Source organism: Musca domestica, unplaced genomic scaffold (assembly GCF_030504385.1).
Source record: "Musca domestica strain aabys unplaced genomic scaffold, Musca_domestica.polishedcontigs.V.1.1 38, whole genome shotgun sequence".
In the NCBI taxonomy this organism is placed as follows: Eukaryota; Metazoa; Arthropoda; class Insecta; order Diptera; family Muscidae; genus Musca; species Musca domestica.
In genome coordinates this window covers 6,852,461-6,870,024 of record NW_026712324.1, presented here as the reverse complement: position 1 = coordinate 6,870,024, position 17,564 = coordinate 6,852,461, and the positions used below count along the sequence as shown (strand labels likewise).

At 37.1% G+C, this 17,564-nt stretch overlaps 2 protein-coding genes across 6 annotated transcripts in view; one reads left to right on the top strand and one right to left on the bottom strand.

Moving 5' to 3' along the window:
• LOC101889113 (G-protein coupled receptor Mth2) overlaps positions 1–17,564 on the bottom strand; it is a 361,585-nt gene that overhangs the window by 323,604 nt on the left and 20,417 nt on the right. The gene's annotated exons all lie outside the window — the stretch shown is intronic.
• The window catches only part of LOC101897422 (G-protein coupled receptor Mth2), an 87,636-nt gene that overhangs the window by 57,630 nt on the left and 12,442 nt on the right, over positions 1–17,564 (top strand). For all 4 annotated transcript variants that reach the window (XR_009342891.1, XM_059126404.1, XM_059126405.1 and 1 more), the window contains exon 3: positions 14,066–14,658. Coding sequence is in view for 3 of the 4 variants with exons in the window: in XM_059126404.1 (XP_058982387.1) it covers positions 14,113–14,658 (546 nt within the window). In the remaining variant the exon portion in view is untranslated. The remainder of the gene's footprint in view (positions 1–14,065; positions 14,659–17,564) is intronic.

Sequence of the window (17,564 nt, the reverse complement as noted above, 5' to 3'; positions counted from 1 at the left end):
GTGATTTATGAAGATATGGACCAAATTTGGACAAATATTATGTGAACTTGAAACTTGGTATGGTTGGTATGAGAACCAACGTTGGATAGGAGGGTTTCGGAAATGTGTATTAAGTGTGCGAGCTGTACTAAATGGTACTAAATTTGGAACAGTTTGGTTAAGAGTGAATGCATGAGGATGGAATTTTGAAATTTGGCTTTGGGGTCCCTGCTGGTGGTTGGTTTGTGATAAAGAGGTGATTTTGAAAATGTTGGTGGCCATTGTGAATGAGGCGAGGAACCTCATTTTGTAACCATTCTTGGGTGGTGCTGGCTGAGTGCGATGGTGCTGAGTCCTGTTGGAATGTCCAAGTTCTGCGGCGAAAATGTTTGCGTGCCCAAGGCTTTAATACACCGTCTAAAATATTTTCGCGATAATATTCGAAATTTATTCAGATGCAACGCTCGATTAATACGAGCAGAGAGCTGTTATGGTGGCCCACACCATTACCATGGCCGGCGCTTGAGTTCTGGTGGCCAACCGAAGGTGCACATTTTCAACTGACCTCTTTGGCAAGTAAACACGTTCATTTAGTTTGTTTACAAATTGATGGACAACGATTTTTTCCCATCGGAGAAAACCAAATTCGGCAGTCACCACCTTCGGCCAAGCGAAGCAATTCTTTAGCTTATTTGAGTCTATTTTCTTTCTGTTGCGGTGTAAGTTCTTGCACTTTTTGGAATTTCAATGGCTTTACCCCGAGCTCATTTTTCAATATTTGCCGAATGGAATGTTGCGATATGTTCAGATCACGAGCCATTTTTCGGCCACTGCGACGCGGGTTTCGATCAAGTCGCTTTTTTACTTTACGAACCATTTCTGCTGATGTTGCTATTTTCTTCCGTCTACTTCTTTAACGTCGGTCTACGATACCAGTATCAAGGTAAAGAGCGACGCTCTGTTACGAGGGATTTTTTTCTATGGAAAAAATTCGACACTCTGTTACGAGGGATTTTTTTCTATAGAAAAAAGTGGACAATCTGTTATGAGGGATTTTTTTCTATAGGAAAAATTGGACAATCTGTTATGAGGGATTTTTTTTCTATAGAAAAAATCTACCCTCAGAAATGAGGGAATTTTTTTCTATAGAAAAAAATCGACCCTCAGAAATGAGGGAATTTTTTTCTATAGAAAAAAATCGACCCTCAGAAATGAGGGAATTTTTTTCTATAGAAAAAAATCGACCCTCAGAAATGAGGGAATTTTTTTCTATAGAAAAAAATCGACCCTCAGAAATGAGGGAATTTTTTTCTATAGAAAAAAATCGACCCTCAGAAATGAGGGATTTTTTTCTATAGAAAAAAATCGAGCCTCTGTATTGAGGAATTTTTTTCTATAGAAAAAATCGAGCCTCTGTAATGAGGGATTTTTTTTCTATGGAAAAAAATTCGACCCTCTGTAATGAGGGATTTTTTTCTATACAAAACAATCGACCCTCTGTAATGAGGGATTTTTTTCTATAGAAAAAAATCGACCCTCTGTAATGAGGGATTTTTTTCTATAGAAAAAAATCGACCCTCTGTAATGAGGGATTTTGTTTTTCTATAGAAAAAAATCAACCCTCTGGAATGAGGGATTTTTTTTTCTATAGAAAAAAATCGACCCTCTGCAATGAGGGATTTTTTTTTCTATAGAAAAAATCGACCCTCTGTAATGAGGGATTTTTTTTTATAAAAAAATCGACCCTCTGTAATGAGGGATTTTTTTTTCTATAGAAAAAAAATCGACCCTCTGTAATGAGGGATTTTTTTCTATAGAAAAAAATCGACCCTCAGTAATGAGGGAATTTTTTTTATATAGAAAAAAATCAGCCATCAGTAATGAGGGATTTTTTTTCTATTGAAACAAAAATCGGACCTCCTAAAGAAACAAATCGGCCCTCAGTTATAAAAAAAATGAGAACAGATACATGAGAATATTACAGATGCTGGTCTCAACCTTTATGTATGATGTCAAACATTTTACAAGTTGCATCTAACATCATACCATTTCAATCATAATACTCCCCCAACTGACACACAACGTGCTGTTCTTTGTTTACAGCAAAATTAACAAAAAAAAAAAAATAAATAAATACACAAGCACAAAAAAAAAAAACACAAAAAATATCACAAATCGTGACATGCTTCATTATTACAAATTCTGATCAATTAATATTCATTTAATAGTAGAGTTACGTGTCTAATTATTGTTTATTTCCACATTTGAGATGTATAGCAACCAATATCAAAATTCCAACAAAAACGACAACGTCTGAACATTTACTGGGAACCATATGCCAAATTCTCATTCTATATTGGGTTTGAAAAATCCAAACGTTCTTTCGTGGCTCGTTCAGGTGAATCAATTCTCTCACATTTAAATAGAAAACACCAGACTGATACAAAAATTCGAATTTGGGAATTTTTTGTTGCTGTTCTGAATTTGTTAACTAACGAAAATAGAAATTGCAATTTTACCAAGACGCAAACAAACAACACAAATTGAACATAAATCGTCTGTAAACAGCAACGCTGTTAGCAACCTGGCAGGCTGGCTGGCTGCGCACATCAACAACAGAAATTTTGGATTCCAGAGGTTAATGCCAAAGATGTTGTGTTAATGAAAATTATTAGAAATACAGTGGAATGTATTGAAGATGGAAGTTTTGAATGCAATAGGAAAGAAACAGATGGGAAATAATCTGCAAAGTACAGGCTGAGATAAAAAAAAGCTGCATCCAACTTCAGACTGCTGTCATTTCTAAGCCACTCGTCCGACAGCTGTTAAAATTATTCCAGTGACAGCTCATTATATTGTTTACAAGCGTACAAAAGCATTTTGGTGAGAATTTTCCAGAAAAAAAGCTATTCGTGATGGAATTCAAGCGTGATAGTGTGATTTCTTATATGTGGCTGGAAAACTACAAGTGACTATTTTTAAACCATTCCAGCATTTAAATGTGAATAAATCGTGTGTGTGTCTCGTACCATCACTCGTTACCGTGATACTGGTAGGGTAGCCCAACGTTAAGAAAGTGGACGAAAGAAAACAGCAACATCAGCAGAAATGTTTCGAAGAGTAATGAAGCGAGTTGATCGAAACCCGCGTCGCAGTGGCCGAAAAATGGCTCGTGAGCCGAACATATCGCAATATTCCATTCGGCAAATATAGAATGGAAAAGCGATTTAAATTCCAAAAAGTTCAAGAACTTACACCGCAATAGAAAGAAAATAGACTCTAAAGAACTAAAGAGTTGCTTCGCTTGGCCGAAAGTGGTGAACTGCCGAATTTGGTTTTCTCCGATGAGAAAACATTCGTTGTCCAGCTGACCAAAGAGGTCAGTTGAAAATGTTCACCTTCGGTTGACCACCGGAACTCAAACGACAACCATTGTGATGATGTGGGCCGCATAACAGCCGGTGGTCGCTCTCCGCTCGTATTAATCGATAATAAATGCCGAATATTATCGCGAAAATATTCTGGAGGGTGTATTAAAGCCTTGGGCACGCAAACATTTAGGCCGCAGGCCTTGGACATTGCAACAGGACACAGCACCATCGCACTCAGCACGCGCCACCCAAGAATTGTTACAAAAAGAGGTTCCTCGCTTCATTTTCAGCGCACAATTGCCACCGAAATCTCCGGATGCCAATCCATTGGACTATTGCGTCTGGAGTATTTTGAAAAACCATGTTGGAACAAAAAAATTCCAAAGTGTCGATCACCTTAAGCAAGCGCTTCGTCGGGAATGCGACAAAATATCGCAGAGCAACATTCGGGCAGCGTGTGACGTTTGAAGGCCATAGGTGACCAATTCGAAAAAAACGAAACTTATTCTAAAATTTGATGCTATTTCCGACATTTTTTGCTTTCATTCAATAAAATTTGAAAAAAAATATAAAAATTATGGAGTTGGACTTTGTTGCAGTTTTTTTTTTTTATCTCACCCTGTATATATTTTTAATTTCCAATTAATCATGATGGTGGTATTGCATTTGTAGGGTAGATACTAGACGAAGTTTATCTTTATCTTCAAATTCTATTTAAAAATTTAAATTGATTGACTAGCTGTGTGGTTTTTCTTTTAAATTCCTAAAAATCCTAAAACTATTAATTTAATTGAGATTTATTTAAATTTACAAAATCTAGCTCCATTTTTATCTCATCCTGTATATATTTATAATTTCCAATTAATCATGATGGTGGTATGGCATTTGTAGGGTAGATACTAGACGAAGTTTATCTTTATCTTCAAATTCTATTTACAAATTTAAATTGATTGACTAGCTGTATGGGTTTTCTTTTAAATTCCTAAAAATCCTAAAACTATTAATTTAATTGAGATTTATTTAAATTTAAAAACTCTAGCTCCATTAAAAAACTAAACCTAAAATATTCGAGCAACATAATTTTTATTTTACATTTACGTATTTTGGCGGCAATCTTTACTACTTTGCAGTGATTTGAATATTAATGGATTGGGTGATTTTTTTAATTTTTGGAATACGTCCAAGCGATCCAACTTATTGTGCTCTAAAAGACATAGCTTGAATATTAAGTAAATTAAAACACACGTTAAAATTGCCTGTCAATAGGGAAGTGAATATTTAAATACTTTTATGGGCGGACGACTGTTAAATTTTCGGGGAAATACAAAGTGGGCTGATGCCTAATTGATGAAATGCAAAGAAACAAAGAAAAATATAATGGATTAATGATAATACTCTAAGATGGAAGACGGAACTATGTACTAGAATAGAACTTATGATTTAGAAATCATTGCGGTGGGGGAAAATATGTTTTGTAAAATAAACAAGAGTAAAAAAATCACTCGGCTGTGCCGACAGACCTTCAGCTATTGTTCTATTATTTAAATATATTTTGATTTCTGTTATGATTATTCAAATTGTTAACCCTCTATGCAGTAGGTATCGAACCTAATTAAATATACTATAAATATTGCGGCGAGCCAGGTTTGGACCACATTAACTACTTCCTGTTCTTTATATGAGATGTGTGATAATTTTTAGAAAATGTTAAAATGAAAGAAATGAAAATGTTAAAATAGTCGACCGAAGTATTCTGTTTTCATACTTCACCTTATACAGATAAAAATATTGGCGGGGATAAAGCTACAAGAAAATCGAACATTTATATCCAATTTCATGCGAAATAAATAAATATGCAAATAAATAAATAAGTTCCATATTCCAGGTTTGTTTGGGAAAAATATTTGGATGTAGCAAGTTGTAAAGAATAGTTGACATGGTTTGCAAATTATGACAGTATTGAGGTACCAGAAGGGCGAGGTACCAGAAGGGGCTCGCAAACATTATCTTTAGCAAAAATGTTCGTATGTGTGAAATTTGAAGACAGTTAGATGCTTATTTCGCTTTCCTTGAGCGTTTTGTGGAGACGTACCATGGGGGATGTACCATATATATATATATATATATAACAGATTTTGAATTGATGGAAATATTGAGTCTAAATGGAGTCGGATGTTAATTTTGCGTTTTATGAGCTACATGGATATTCAAAAATTGACCCTTTTGTGGGGGAGGTATCAGAAGGAGTGGACCCATATATTCCATCTGTACACCAGACCTTGGGTTAACAAAAATATTGTGATGTGTGAAATTTGAGGAAAATTGGAGGCTTATTTCGGATTTTTATACCCTCCACCATACTATGGAGGGTATATTAACTTTGTCATTCCGTTTGTAACTCCTCGAAATACTCATGTCAGACCCAACAAAGTGTATACATTCTTGATCAGCGTAAAATTCTAAGTCGATTTAGCGATGTCCGTCTGTCTGTCTGTCTGTTGTAATCACGCTATCTTTCGAATGAATTGAGATAGATGCCTAAAATTTTGCACACATGTTTATTTTTCCAATAGGTTAAGTTCGTAAATGGGCCATGTAGGTCCACGTTTTCATATAGCCCCCATATAACGGTACCTCCCGATATTCGGTATTTTGATGATTTTAACGACATTATTCACGGGAATTGTTTCAAATTTGGTACTTGAAGCTCAAAATGGATACTACACCCTAAGACGGAAAATTGTCTGTGCAGGTCTACGTCTTCGTATAGCCCCCCTATAACGGTACCTCCCTATATTCGGTATTTTGATGATTTTAGCGACATTATTCACCGGAATTGTTTGAAAATTGGTATTTGGAGTTCGTAATGAATACTACAGTCTGTGACAAAAAATTGTCTGTGCGGGTCCAGGTCTTCGTATTGGCCCCATGTATCAGTACCTCCCCATATTTGGTATTTTGACGATTTTAGGTACAATACCCACCGAAATTGTTTGAAATGTGGTATTTGAAGTTCGTAATGGATGCTACAGCCTGTGACAGAAAATTGTCTATGCTGGTCCAGATCTTCGCACAGCTCCAATTTAACGGCATCTATTTATATACGATATTTGATGGTTTTCGCTACATTATTCACCGTTTATTTCAAGTTTTGAATTTGAATATGGTAATGGCTTATGAAAAACAATGCCTATGTATGACCCCAATATAACGGCTATGTTCGGTATTTTTAAAATTTTAACAGAATTTTTTAAGGATTTTATTTTTTGAAAATTTCCAAATTCGTGCAAATGGTGGAGGGTATTAAAAGTTCGGCCCGGCCGAACTTACTGCTTTTTAACTTGTTGATTTTTGATTTTGGTTATTCAAAACTAAACGGCTGTTAATTTCGCTTTTATTGAGCTTCACGGATATTCGAAATTTTAATTTATATTCCGCCTTCACACCAGACCTTAGTTTAATAAAAATATTGTGATGTATATAGTTTGAAGACAATCGGCATCACGTTTATTCAAAATTTTAACCCTTTGTGTGGAGGTACTTTATGGAGTGGAGCGAGCCATTTTCACAGTTGACCTAGCGCTAAAGCAAATATTAGGATTTGCAAAGTTGAAGCAAATTTGGATTATCCTTTCGCTTTCTGTGCATTATTTTTTGAAAATGTTGACCTTTTGTGGGTGAGGTACCAGAAGGGATGGACCGATATTGCCCACATCCGAACTCGATCTTAGTGTGATAATAATATTACGATGCACTAAGTTTGGACCAAATCGGATACTCCCTTCGAGAGTTATTGTGCGCACAAGCCAGCAGACAGACGGACGGACGGACATCGCTAGATCGACTCCAAATATCCTGAAATGGATTTGTGCAAAGAGACCCAGGGTTTTAAAAAATTTAATTCGATAAGGCACGTTTTGGCTATACGGCTGAGGGTATAAACACTGCAGTAATATATGCCAGGCATATGAATCCTTAAACTTTCATTAGGTACTAGCAAATGCCCGCTACTTCGTATCTGGAATAAGGAGTTTATATTGAGTGCATTCATATTAAGAGAATTGTTCACCCCAAATAAAATAAATATTATATGAAAGCCCCAATTTATTAATGTCAAGTTACAAATTGTGTAACAATTGTGCAATTGTGCATTATTCGATTTATACAAAACTATCATTTCCAAAATCACCTTCTTACCTACCAACCCAATTTCCAAGCTTTATTATACCCTCAGCCATATGGCTACGGTCAAAACGTGCCTAGTCGAAATGACGGTTTTAGACCCTAGGTCTCTTTGGACCAAATCCGTTTCAGAACATTTGGAGTCGATCTAGCGATGTCCGTCCGTCCGTCCGTCTGTCTGTCTGGCTGGTGCGCATGATAACTCTCGAAGGGAGTATCCGATTTGGTCCAAACTTTGTACATCGTAATATTTTTGTCAAACTTAGATCGAGTTCGGAGATGGACAAGATCGGTCCACTCCTTCTGGTACCTCCCCCACAAAAGGTCGAAATTTGCAAAAAATTTATTCTTTGCACAGAAAGAGAAGGGATAATCCGATTTTGCTCCAACTTTGCAAATCCTAATATTTGCATCAGTTTTAGGTCAACTGTGAAAATGGACAATATCGGTCCACTCCATCAAGTACCTCCCCCACAAATGGTCAACATTTTGAATAATTACAACTCTCATAAAATGTGATTTAAGAGTCCGATTGTCTTCAAATTTTACACATCCCAATATTAATATTAACCCAAGGTCTGATGTTTAGATGGAATATATCGGTCCATTCCTTCTGGTACCTCCCCCACAAATGGTCGAATTTTTCAAAAATAAAATATATTTTTTGCACAGAAAGAAAAATGATTATCCGATTTTGCTCCAACTTTGCAAATCCTAACATTTGCATCAGTGCTAGGTCTGGTGCGAAAATGGACAATATTGGTCCACTCCTTTTGGTACCTCCCCCACAAAGGGTCAACATTTTAAATAATTACAACTCTCTTAAAATGTGATGTAAGAGTCCAATTGCCTTAAAATTTCATACATCCAAATATTTATATTAACCCAAGGTCTGGTGTTAAAATGGGCAATATCGGTCCACTACTTCTGGTACCTCCCCCACAAAAGGTCGAAATTTTCAAAGCATATATTTTTTGCACAGAAAGAGAAACGATGATCCGATTTTGCAAATCTTCCAACTTTGCAAATCTTAATATTTGCAACAGTGCTAGGTCTGGTCCGAAAATGGACAATATCGGTTCACTCCTTCAAGAACCTCCCCCACAAATAGTCAAAATTTTGAATAATTACAACTCTCATAAAGTGTGATTTAAAAGTTCGATTGTCTTCAAATTTCACCCATCCCAATCATTTTATTAGCCATGGTCTGGTGTTAAGATGGAGTATATCGGTTCACTTCTTCTGGTGACTCCCCCACAAATTGTCGAAATATTTTCTGCACAGAAAGGGAAGCAATAATCTAATTTTGAAAAACATAACAGTCAAAGAAAGCGAAATAAGGATCCAACTCTCTTCAAATTTCACACATACAATAATTTTTGCTAACACCAGATCTCTTGTGAAGATGCTATATATCCGCGAACACCTTCTGGTACCTCACCCACAAAGGGACACAATTTTCATTATTTTTATCTATCATAATTTGCGAAGCAACTCAGCGATTCTTTACAATTGCTATATCCATCTGCTATACTTTTTTTTATATATATAATTATTTTTATATATAATAATATTTATATCATATTTATTTAGGTGGGATACGAAAGGGTCAATATTGACCTTTCTTTCAAAACCTACTCCGTAGAGGCTGAAGAGGGCTGAGGGTATACATCTGTCGGCAAAACCGACCGATACTTTTTCACTTGTTCTCATAAAAATTTCAAGCTCACATAATTCCAATTGGCATTAAATTTTGTGTATTTTAGTACTTTTGACATACTTTTTGTCCAAATTTCGGAAAAAAAAACCTTTGGTTCATCTGTCCCACATATTCACGAAGATTATCGCTCTATTCCTTCCCGAAAATACCAAAAATGATTACCATTTAATAATGTTTGTACTTTTAAGTACGTATTTCCAAATCCCCCGCCATGTGTAAGACAAAACCTCACAAAAAGGTGATTCCAATTCCAAATTTTAGACTTCCAACTCAATCCTTTAACCAAATAATAAATATGTAGTACTTTTTAGTATATCCCATATCCCAATAATCCCATACACTAACAGTGGCCCTAATGCCTAATTCAGATATCAAGCAATATAAATACCATTTACACCTACGCCTGCTAAACGTCCTTAACCAGCAGAGACCCCAATACCGACAATTTAAATTTCCGGATCAATTCGTTCAACCAAAACCAAATTGTAACAAATTTAGTATCATCTAGTACACACAAGTACAAATCTTATTCTGAATTTCAGCATTCCAGCTCTATCGGTTGGGCCAAATACCAAATTTAGTACCAAATTTAGTACACATAAGTACGAATTTCCAAAACTTCCTACATAACCCAATCCTACACTCCCACAGTAATCTTAATTCCAAATTTCAGAATCGGTTCAGCCGAATCCAAATTGTACCAATTTCTGTAGTCTGCGGTTACATATCGGTCGTAAAACAATATTTGGAGACAAGTTTGCCACAATGACGAATAAATTCTTAGCAAGCAACCTGGGAAGTTGATGTGTCTACATTCATATTCCGTTGTCAGAAGTTCACACCCAAACTCGTTATTACGCTTCCGAAAGGGAGACCATTATCATCTCCTCATTTTCCCACGTTGTATTTCAATATTCAAGGACAATTAACAAAGTGAAATTACTATTTGGAATGAATTACCAAATACCAATCAACAAAATGTAATTTTGTTGTTCTTATTGTTGTTGTTGTTGAAAGACAACAAAAAATAAACATTCCACAAATATGATGCCAACCAATTGTGTTCGAAGTATTACATGAAAATTCTGTGAAAATTCATTCAATACTTCCGCTGTTATTTATCGATGTTGTGTATTTCTAAATTCTTAAGTTTTCAAAAACGAAAAAATCCTTGTTGACAGATATCCAGGCAAAATTCAGAGACAGAGAGAAGTTGGTGAGGGGTTTCGAAATATCATCATATGTACATACATTTGAACTATTCTTATATTTATTTTTTATCACAGATATAGCAAAAAATTGACCACAAAATAGACATAGAAGCATCGACATACACACACATATATATACATAGTATATTTCGTATGTATATAACCAACGTCATGCGTACTTCGATAAAATATGATACCACACATACGTCACAATAACAACTTAACGCCAAACAATCATATTTCCATCAATGACTGACTGACAAAATAAGTGAGTGACTAACTACTAATCTGCCACAGCTGGAGGAGCATAAGGAAGATCATTGACTAAATTGCCGGCGCAGCTTTATGTGTGGGCAATGCGTCTAAATGTAATGACACGATGTAACATTAACAAGCCAAAACATGACAACTATAATGGATGTGACGGCAAATGTCAAAATGTATGGACGTTTTAGGCTCGAAAAGAAATGTTCGTAGAACTGTAAATTAATCTCTTCAGGTGTTCTATAAGAGTTCATTCATATTCTCTTTGAGAAGACACACAGGTCCTCTATAAAAAGATCTATATGTCATCCAAAAGAAGACATACTTTATATAAGAAGACCTACAGGTTCTCTATAAGGAGACCAACAGGTCCTCTATAAGAAGACCTAGAGGTCCTCTATAAGAAGAATTAGAGGTCCCCTATAAGAAGACCTAGATGTCCTCCATAAGAAGACCTACATGTCCTCCATAAGAAGACCTAAAGGTCCTCTATAAGAAGACCTACAGGTCCTCTATAAGAAGACCTACAGGTCCTCTATAAGAAGACCTGAATGTCCTCTGTAAGAAGACCTGAAGTTCCTCTATAAGAAGACCTGAAGGTCCTGTATAAGAAGAATTAGAGGTCCCCTATAAGAAGACCTAGAGGTCCTCTATAAGAAGACCTAGAGGTCCTCTAAAAGAAGAATTAGAGGTCCCCTATAAGAAGACCTAGAGGTCCTCTATAAGAAGACCTAGAGGTCCTCTATAAGAAGACCTAGAGGTCCTCTATAAGAAGACCTACAGGACCTTTATAAAAAGACCTACATGTCCTCCATAAGAAGACCTACATGTCCTCCATAAGAAGACCTAGAGGTCCTCTATAAGAAGACCTAGAGGTCCTCTATAAGAAGAATTAGAGGTCCCCTATAAGAAGACCTAGAGGTCCTCTATAAGAATACCTACAGGTCCTTTATAGAAAACCTATAGGTCATCTATAAGAAAATGTTCAGGTCTGCTATTAGAAGACATACGTGTCCTCTATATGAAGAAATACTTGTCCTTTATAGAAAACCTATAGGTCCTCTATAAGAAGACACACAGGTCCTCTATAAGAAGACCTACATGTAATCCATAAGAAGACATACTTCTTCTCTATAAGAAAAGAACCTCTGATCCCCTAGGCGAAGAAGATATTTAGGTCCTCTAAAGGAAGATCTACAGGTATTCTGCGCGAAGACCTACACGTCCTCTATAATAACGCCTACGGGTCCTCCATAAGAACGCCTACGGGTCCTCCATAAGAAGACCTACAGGTCCTCCATAAGAAAACCTACAGGTCCTCTATAAGAAGACCTACAGGTCCTCTATAAGAAGACCTACAGGTCATCTATAAGAAGACCTAAAAGTCTTCTATAAGAAGACATACAGGTCCTCCATAAGAATACCTACATGTCATCCATAAGAAGACATACTTCTCTAGGCGAAGAAGACCTATAGGGCCTCTAAAGGATCTGAAGGTCCTCTATAAGAAAACCTGAAGGTTCTCTGTAAGAAGACCTAAAGGTCCTCTATAAGAAGACCTAAAGGTCCTCTATAAGAAGACATACATGCCATCCATAAGAAGACATACTTCTCTAGGCGAAGAAGACCTACAGGTCCTCTATAAGAAAACCTACATGTCCTGTATAAGAAGACCTACAGGTCATCTATAAGAAGACCTGAAGGTGCTCTATAAGAACGCCTACGGGTCCTCCATAAGAAGACCTACAGGTCCTCTATAAGAAAAATTACAGGTCCTCTATAAGAAGTCCTACAGGTTCTCTATAAAAGACCTATAGATACTATATAGAAGACCTATAGGTCTTCTTTAAGAAGACGCACAGGTCCTCCATTAGAAGACCCACATGTCATCCACAAGAAGACATACTTCTCTAGGCGAAGAAGACCTATAGGTCCTCTAAAGGACCTGAAGGTCCTCTTTAAGGAAACCTGAAGGTTCTCTATAAGAAGTCCTACGGGTCCTCTATGTGAAGGCCTACGGGTCCTCTATGTGAAGATCTACAGGTCCTCTATAAGAAAACCTACAGGTCCTCTATAAGAAAACCTGAAGGTTATAAGAAAACCTACAGGTCCTCTATAAGAAAACCTGAAGGTTCTCTATAAGAAGTCCTACGGGTCCTCTATAAGAAGACCTACAGGTCCTCTATAAGAAGACCTTCAGGTCTCCTATAAGAAAACATACCTGTCCTGGGTCCTCTGCAAGAAGACCCATAGGCCTTCTATAAGAAGACATATACGTTCGCCATAAGAAGGCATACATGTCTTCTATAAGGAGACCTATTAGTTCACCATAAGAAGACCTACAGGTCCTTTATGAGGAGACCTACAGGTCTTATATAAGTAGAGCCAAGTCCTCTGGTTTTCTATGTGAAGAAGATTTTTTGGTCTTCTATGCGAAGAGGCCCCTCTGGTCTTCTTCTGTTCGAGAAGACCCTCTGGTCTACTATGCGAAGAAGACTCTCTGGGCTTTTGTTTGGATAGAAATTGACAGATGACGATGCGTCTATTTCACTTTGAGTGTAAACAACCCTCACTTCTAACATTTGATGGGGAAATTCGTAATATTTGCAGAATTATTGACAGTTTGACATTAGTATTTGCTTAAAGATAACTTCGATTATTTATGCGTGTCTGATAGTGGGGCGTGTGTAAATAGACGTAAGGGTGTAAGGACATTATATTTCTTTTTTAAAAATAATAGGTAAAAGTTACATTTATTTACGTTTTACCATGGAGATCCTAAACTACATAATGTCACAAAAGGTTAACTTTTCGTTATCATGATGTCGACATGGAGTTCAGTACACCCTAATATTTTTATAATCGATAATTGATATTAATAAATAAATAAATGAAGTACGTATGTGTGTATAGAAAATATTAAAATGATTAATGACACGCAGACCGTCACCCACCAACAAAATGACGACGACAACATTTAAAGGATACGTCAAAAGACCGTGTAGTTTAACAAATATTTAAAGAGGTTGTTGACAATGCGCCAGCAGGACACAATTAGGTGGATGCGCGCGTGTGTGTGTGTGGAACTAGGCGGCAGTTAGCCAATGAATTGGGACATTGGGATTGGGAAGGAATGTGAAACAGCAGTTATGTTCAAACTGTGGCGAAGTTTCTTGGAATAAGAAATAACAAAAGGAATTAAATTGCCGTATATAATTAACAAAAAAAAAAGGCAGTGTCAAAATCTTGGGCTAGGTGGAAGTGTAAATAAAATAATTTTATCAATATGCTTACGAACAACTCTAATTTTAATAATTTTCTTTACTTTTGCTTTACAGCTTTAATACCCCTCATCAACTTGGAATTTTAAAACCTGCCACCAAAAATGACATCCACCCATCTGCGACGGCTACCCATCATAATTTTAATCTACATATTTATATTTGTTCCGGAACTATGGGCCACGGCGTCCATAGATGAATTGGAAAAATCCCATTTACGCGGTGATTTCCACACGCCATGTTTCTTCTTTCAAACGGTAAATGTTACAGCCGATAAGAGATTTGCTAACGGCTCGTATCTACACGATGGCGTTATTATCCCACACAATCTTATCGGAGTCTATAACTATGTTTACAAGGATCCTGTGACCCAGACACGAGTTGCTCCACATCTGCGTGGTTGTATTTGTAAACTAAAGCCTTGTGTTAATTTCTGTTGTCCCTATGGTCAGGTGCACAATGGCACAGATTGCTATGACGCTTCCAGTGAATTGGATTGGCCACATGAAATAAATGTGACCTTGCGCAATGGTCTCCAGAAAACAGTAGATGTTTTTGAACAATTTGCCGTCGTACCATTTCGTCCGTGCGTGTCGATGTATGCTTTGGATCCAACACAATTTCCTGAGGATGAATGGCAAATGCTTGAGGTGAGTTAAAAAGATTTGAGAATTTCTTGGGATAACTGTTAATGATGACTGACTTACCGGAGAATTCCAGTAGTTTATGAATTAATATAACAAAAAATTAGAGTTTTCAATATAACCGGAATGTTCATGAAAAAATTAAAAAGTTTTGTTTCTGATAGCTCAATAACAATTTTGCAAAATTTTGTACCATTATAGTACAAATTTCTGAAATAAGTACTTTTTAGTACTAATATTCAAAAATCCTGCTCACCGAAAGTCATCCTAAGTCAAAATTGAAATCTGATTATCTGTAATCGCTAAATATTTTACCATACTGTACCATTACAATACCCTAACTGTGGGCCGCACTGAGACCGATTTTAAAGTTTGTACCTTTTAACAATTTTCGAACCCTTAACGTACGAATTACCCCAGACAGATTTATACCCTCAGCCAATGATCGATTGTTTAAATATATTTTGACTTCTGTTATGATTATTCAAATTGTTGCCAATATTGACCAGGGTTGCCCATATTCGACGGACCCATGGGCCCATTCCAATGGACGAGGCTTGTCCGCAGGCAACATTCTTTGCGTCAATTGAATTTTGTACGGGAACAAATGCAAATCAATGCGAATAATCTGTTGTAAAGTGGACCGAGCCATGCCCAACTGCTGAGAACGGCGTTTTTGAGATGTTCTTGGGGACCTCTCAACACTGGCTCGTACGGCAGCGATATTCTCGGCCGATCGCCTTGGTCGACTTTTATATGGCCTCTTCGGATTAGAAAGAGCCTTACCAGTCGAAAATTTTTCGTATAAACGCTTAATGGTGTTCTTAGAAGGCGCACTTCTCACATTTTTTAATGTTTTAAAAGCACGTTGAGTTTTCACAATTGACTTCTTCTGTTGAATGTAAATTTCAACTATTTCGCGTGGCGTGTATTAGTTCATGGTAAAAATCTGCTTGGACTGACGCTTCAAACGCGGTATGTCATTAAGCGATGTGACATCTCTGTCAAAAGTTATGGCGTTGCCAGATGGGTCCGTCGAATATGGACAACCCTGTATGGAATAGGTTCCGCAGGAATGGGTCAATATTTCCCATTTAGTACCTGGACCTAAATAAATATGATATGAATATTGCGACGTGCCAGGTTTGGACTGTACATGAGATATGTGATAATTTTTGAGAAAATGTTTAAATTTGCGTAATGTACCGCATACAGGGTGAGGCAAAAAAACCTCAACAAAGTCAAACGCCATAATTTTTACATATTTTTTAATTTTATTCAATGAAAGCAGAAAATGTCGGAAATAGCATCAAATTTTAGATTAAGTTTATGTTGCTTCCCAGCGAAGGGTTTCCTTGAGGTGATCGACACTTTGGTATTTTTTAATGCCAACCTTGCTTTCCAAAATACTGCAGACACAATAGTCCAACGGATTGGTATCTGGAGATTTTGGTGGCCCATGTGCCCTCAAGAATATTTTCGCGATAATATTCGGTATTTGTTCTGATGCCATGGTCGATTAATACGAGCGGAGAGCGACTATTGGCTGTTATGGCGGCCCACACTATCACCATGGCCGGGGCTTGAGTTCTGGTGGCCAACCGAAGGTGCACATTTTCAGCTGACCTCTTTGGCAAGTAAACACGATCATCGGAGAAAACCCAGTTCGGCAGTTCACCACTTTCGGCCAAGCGAAACAACTCTTTAGCTCCTTTGAGTCTATTTTCTTTCTGTTGCGGTGTAAGTTCTTGCACATTTTGGAATTTCAATGGCTTTAACCCGAGCTCTTTTTTCAAAATTTTCCGAATGGAATATTGCGATATGTTCAGCTCATGAGCCATTTTTCGGCCACTGTGCCACGGGTTTCGATCAAGTCGCTTCTTTACTTTTCGAACCATTTCTGCTGATGTTGCTGTTTTCTTCCGTCCACTTCCTTGACGTCGGGCTACGCTGCCTGTTCACGGTAACGAGCGCTGGTACGAGACACAAACGATTTATTCACATTTAAATGCTGGAGTGCTCTAACGATAGCCACTTGTGGTTTTCCAGCCAAATATAAAGAAATCACAATATCACGCTTGAAATTCGTCACGAATAACTTTTTTCTGGAAAATTCTTACTAAATGCTTTAGCTATAAAGAATCGCTGACTTGTTTCGCAAGTTATGACAGATAAAAGTATTGAAAATTTGGTTCGGTTCGATTCGGTCTCAGTATATATCATGTTGCATTAGCAAACATGTTGCCATGTCTGAAATTTGAAGAGAATTCGATGCTTATTTCGTTTACTTTCAGGAGTTTGCCTTTCAAATCTTGAACCATATGTGGGGGAGGTACCTGAGGAAATGGTCTGATCTCGACCATATTTCTAACAGATCCTGTGTTTATGGAAATACTGAGATGTACCAAGTCCAAATGGAATCGGATGTTTATTTCGAATTTTATTAGCTTCATGAATATTCAAAATGTTGACCCTTTTGTGAAGGAGGTACCAGAAGGAGTAGACCGACATATTACATCCTCACACCAGTTTGAAAGGAATATCTCACACCAGTTTGAAAGGAATATCTCCCCCGTTGCGGGGGAGGTATCAGAAGTTGTGGTCCGTTCTTCTTGACAGATTTGTTAGAGGGCCAATATTATCCATTTTTACACCTTAATTAGTACTGATAAAAAATACTAGGGTTTGCGAAGTATGAACAAATCGGACAATCCTTTCCCTCTTTAATTCTCTTTGAAAATGTTGATATTTTTTTTGTGGTGGAGGTATCAGAAGGAGGAGACCGATATTTTCCGAACTCGAACTCGATGTAAGTTTGAAAATAATATTACAATGTACCAAGTTTGGACCAAATCGGATACTCCCTTCGAGTATTATCGTGCATACCAGCCAGCCAGATGGTGGGTGTACAC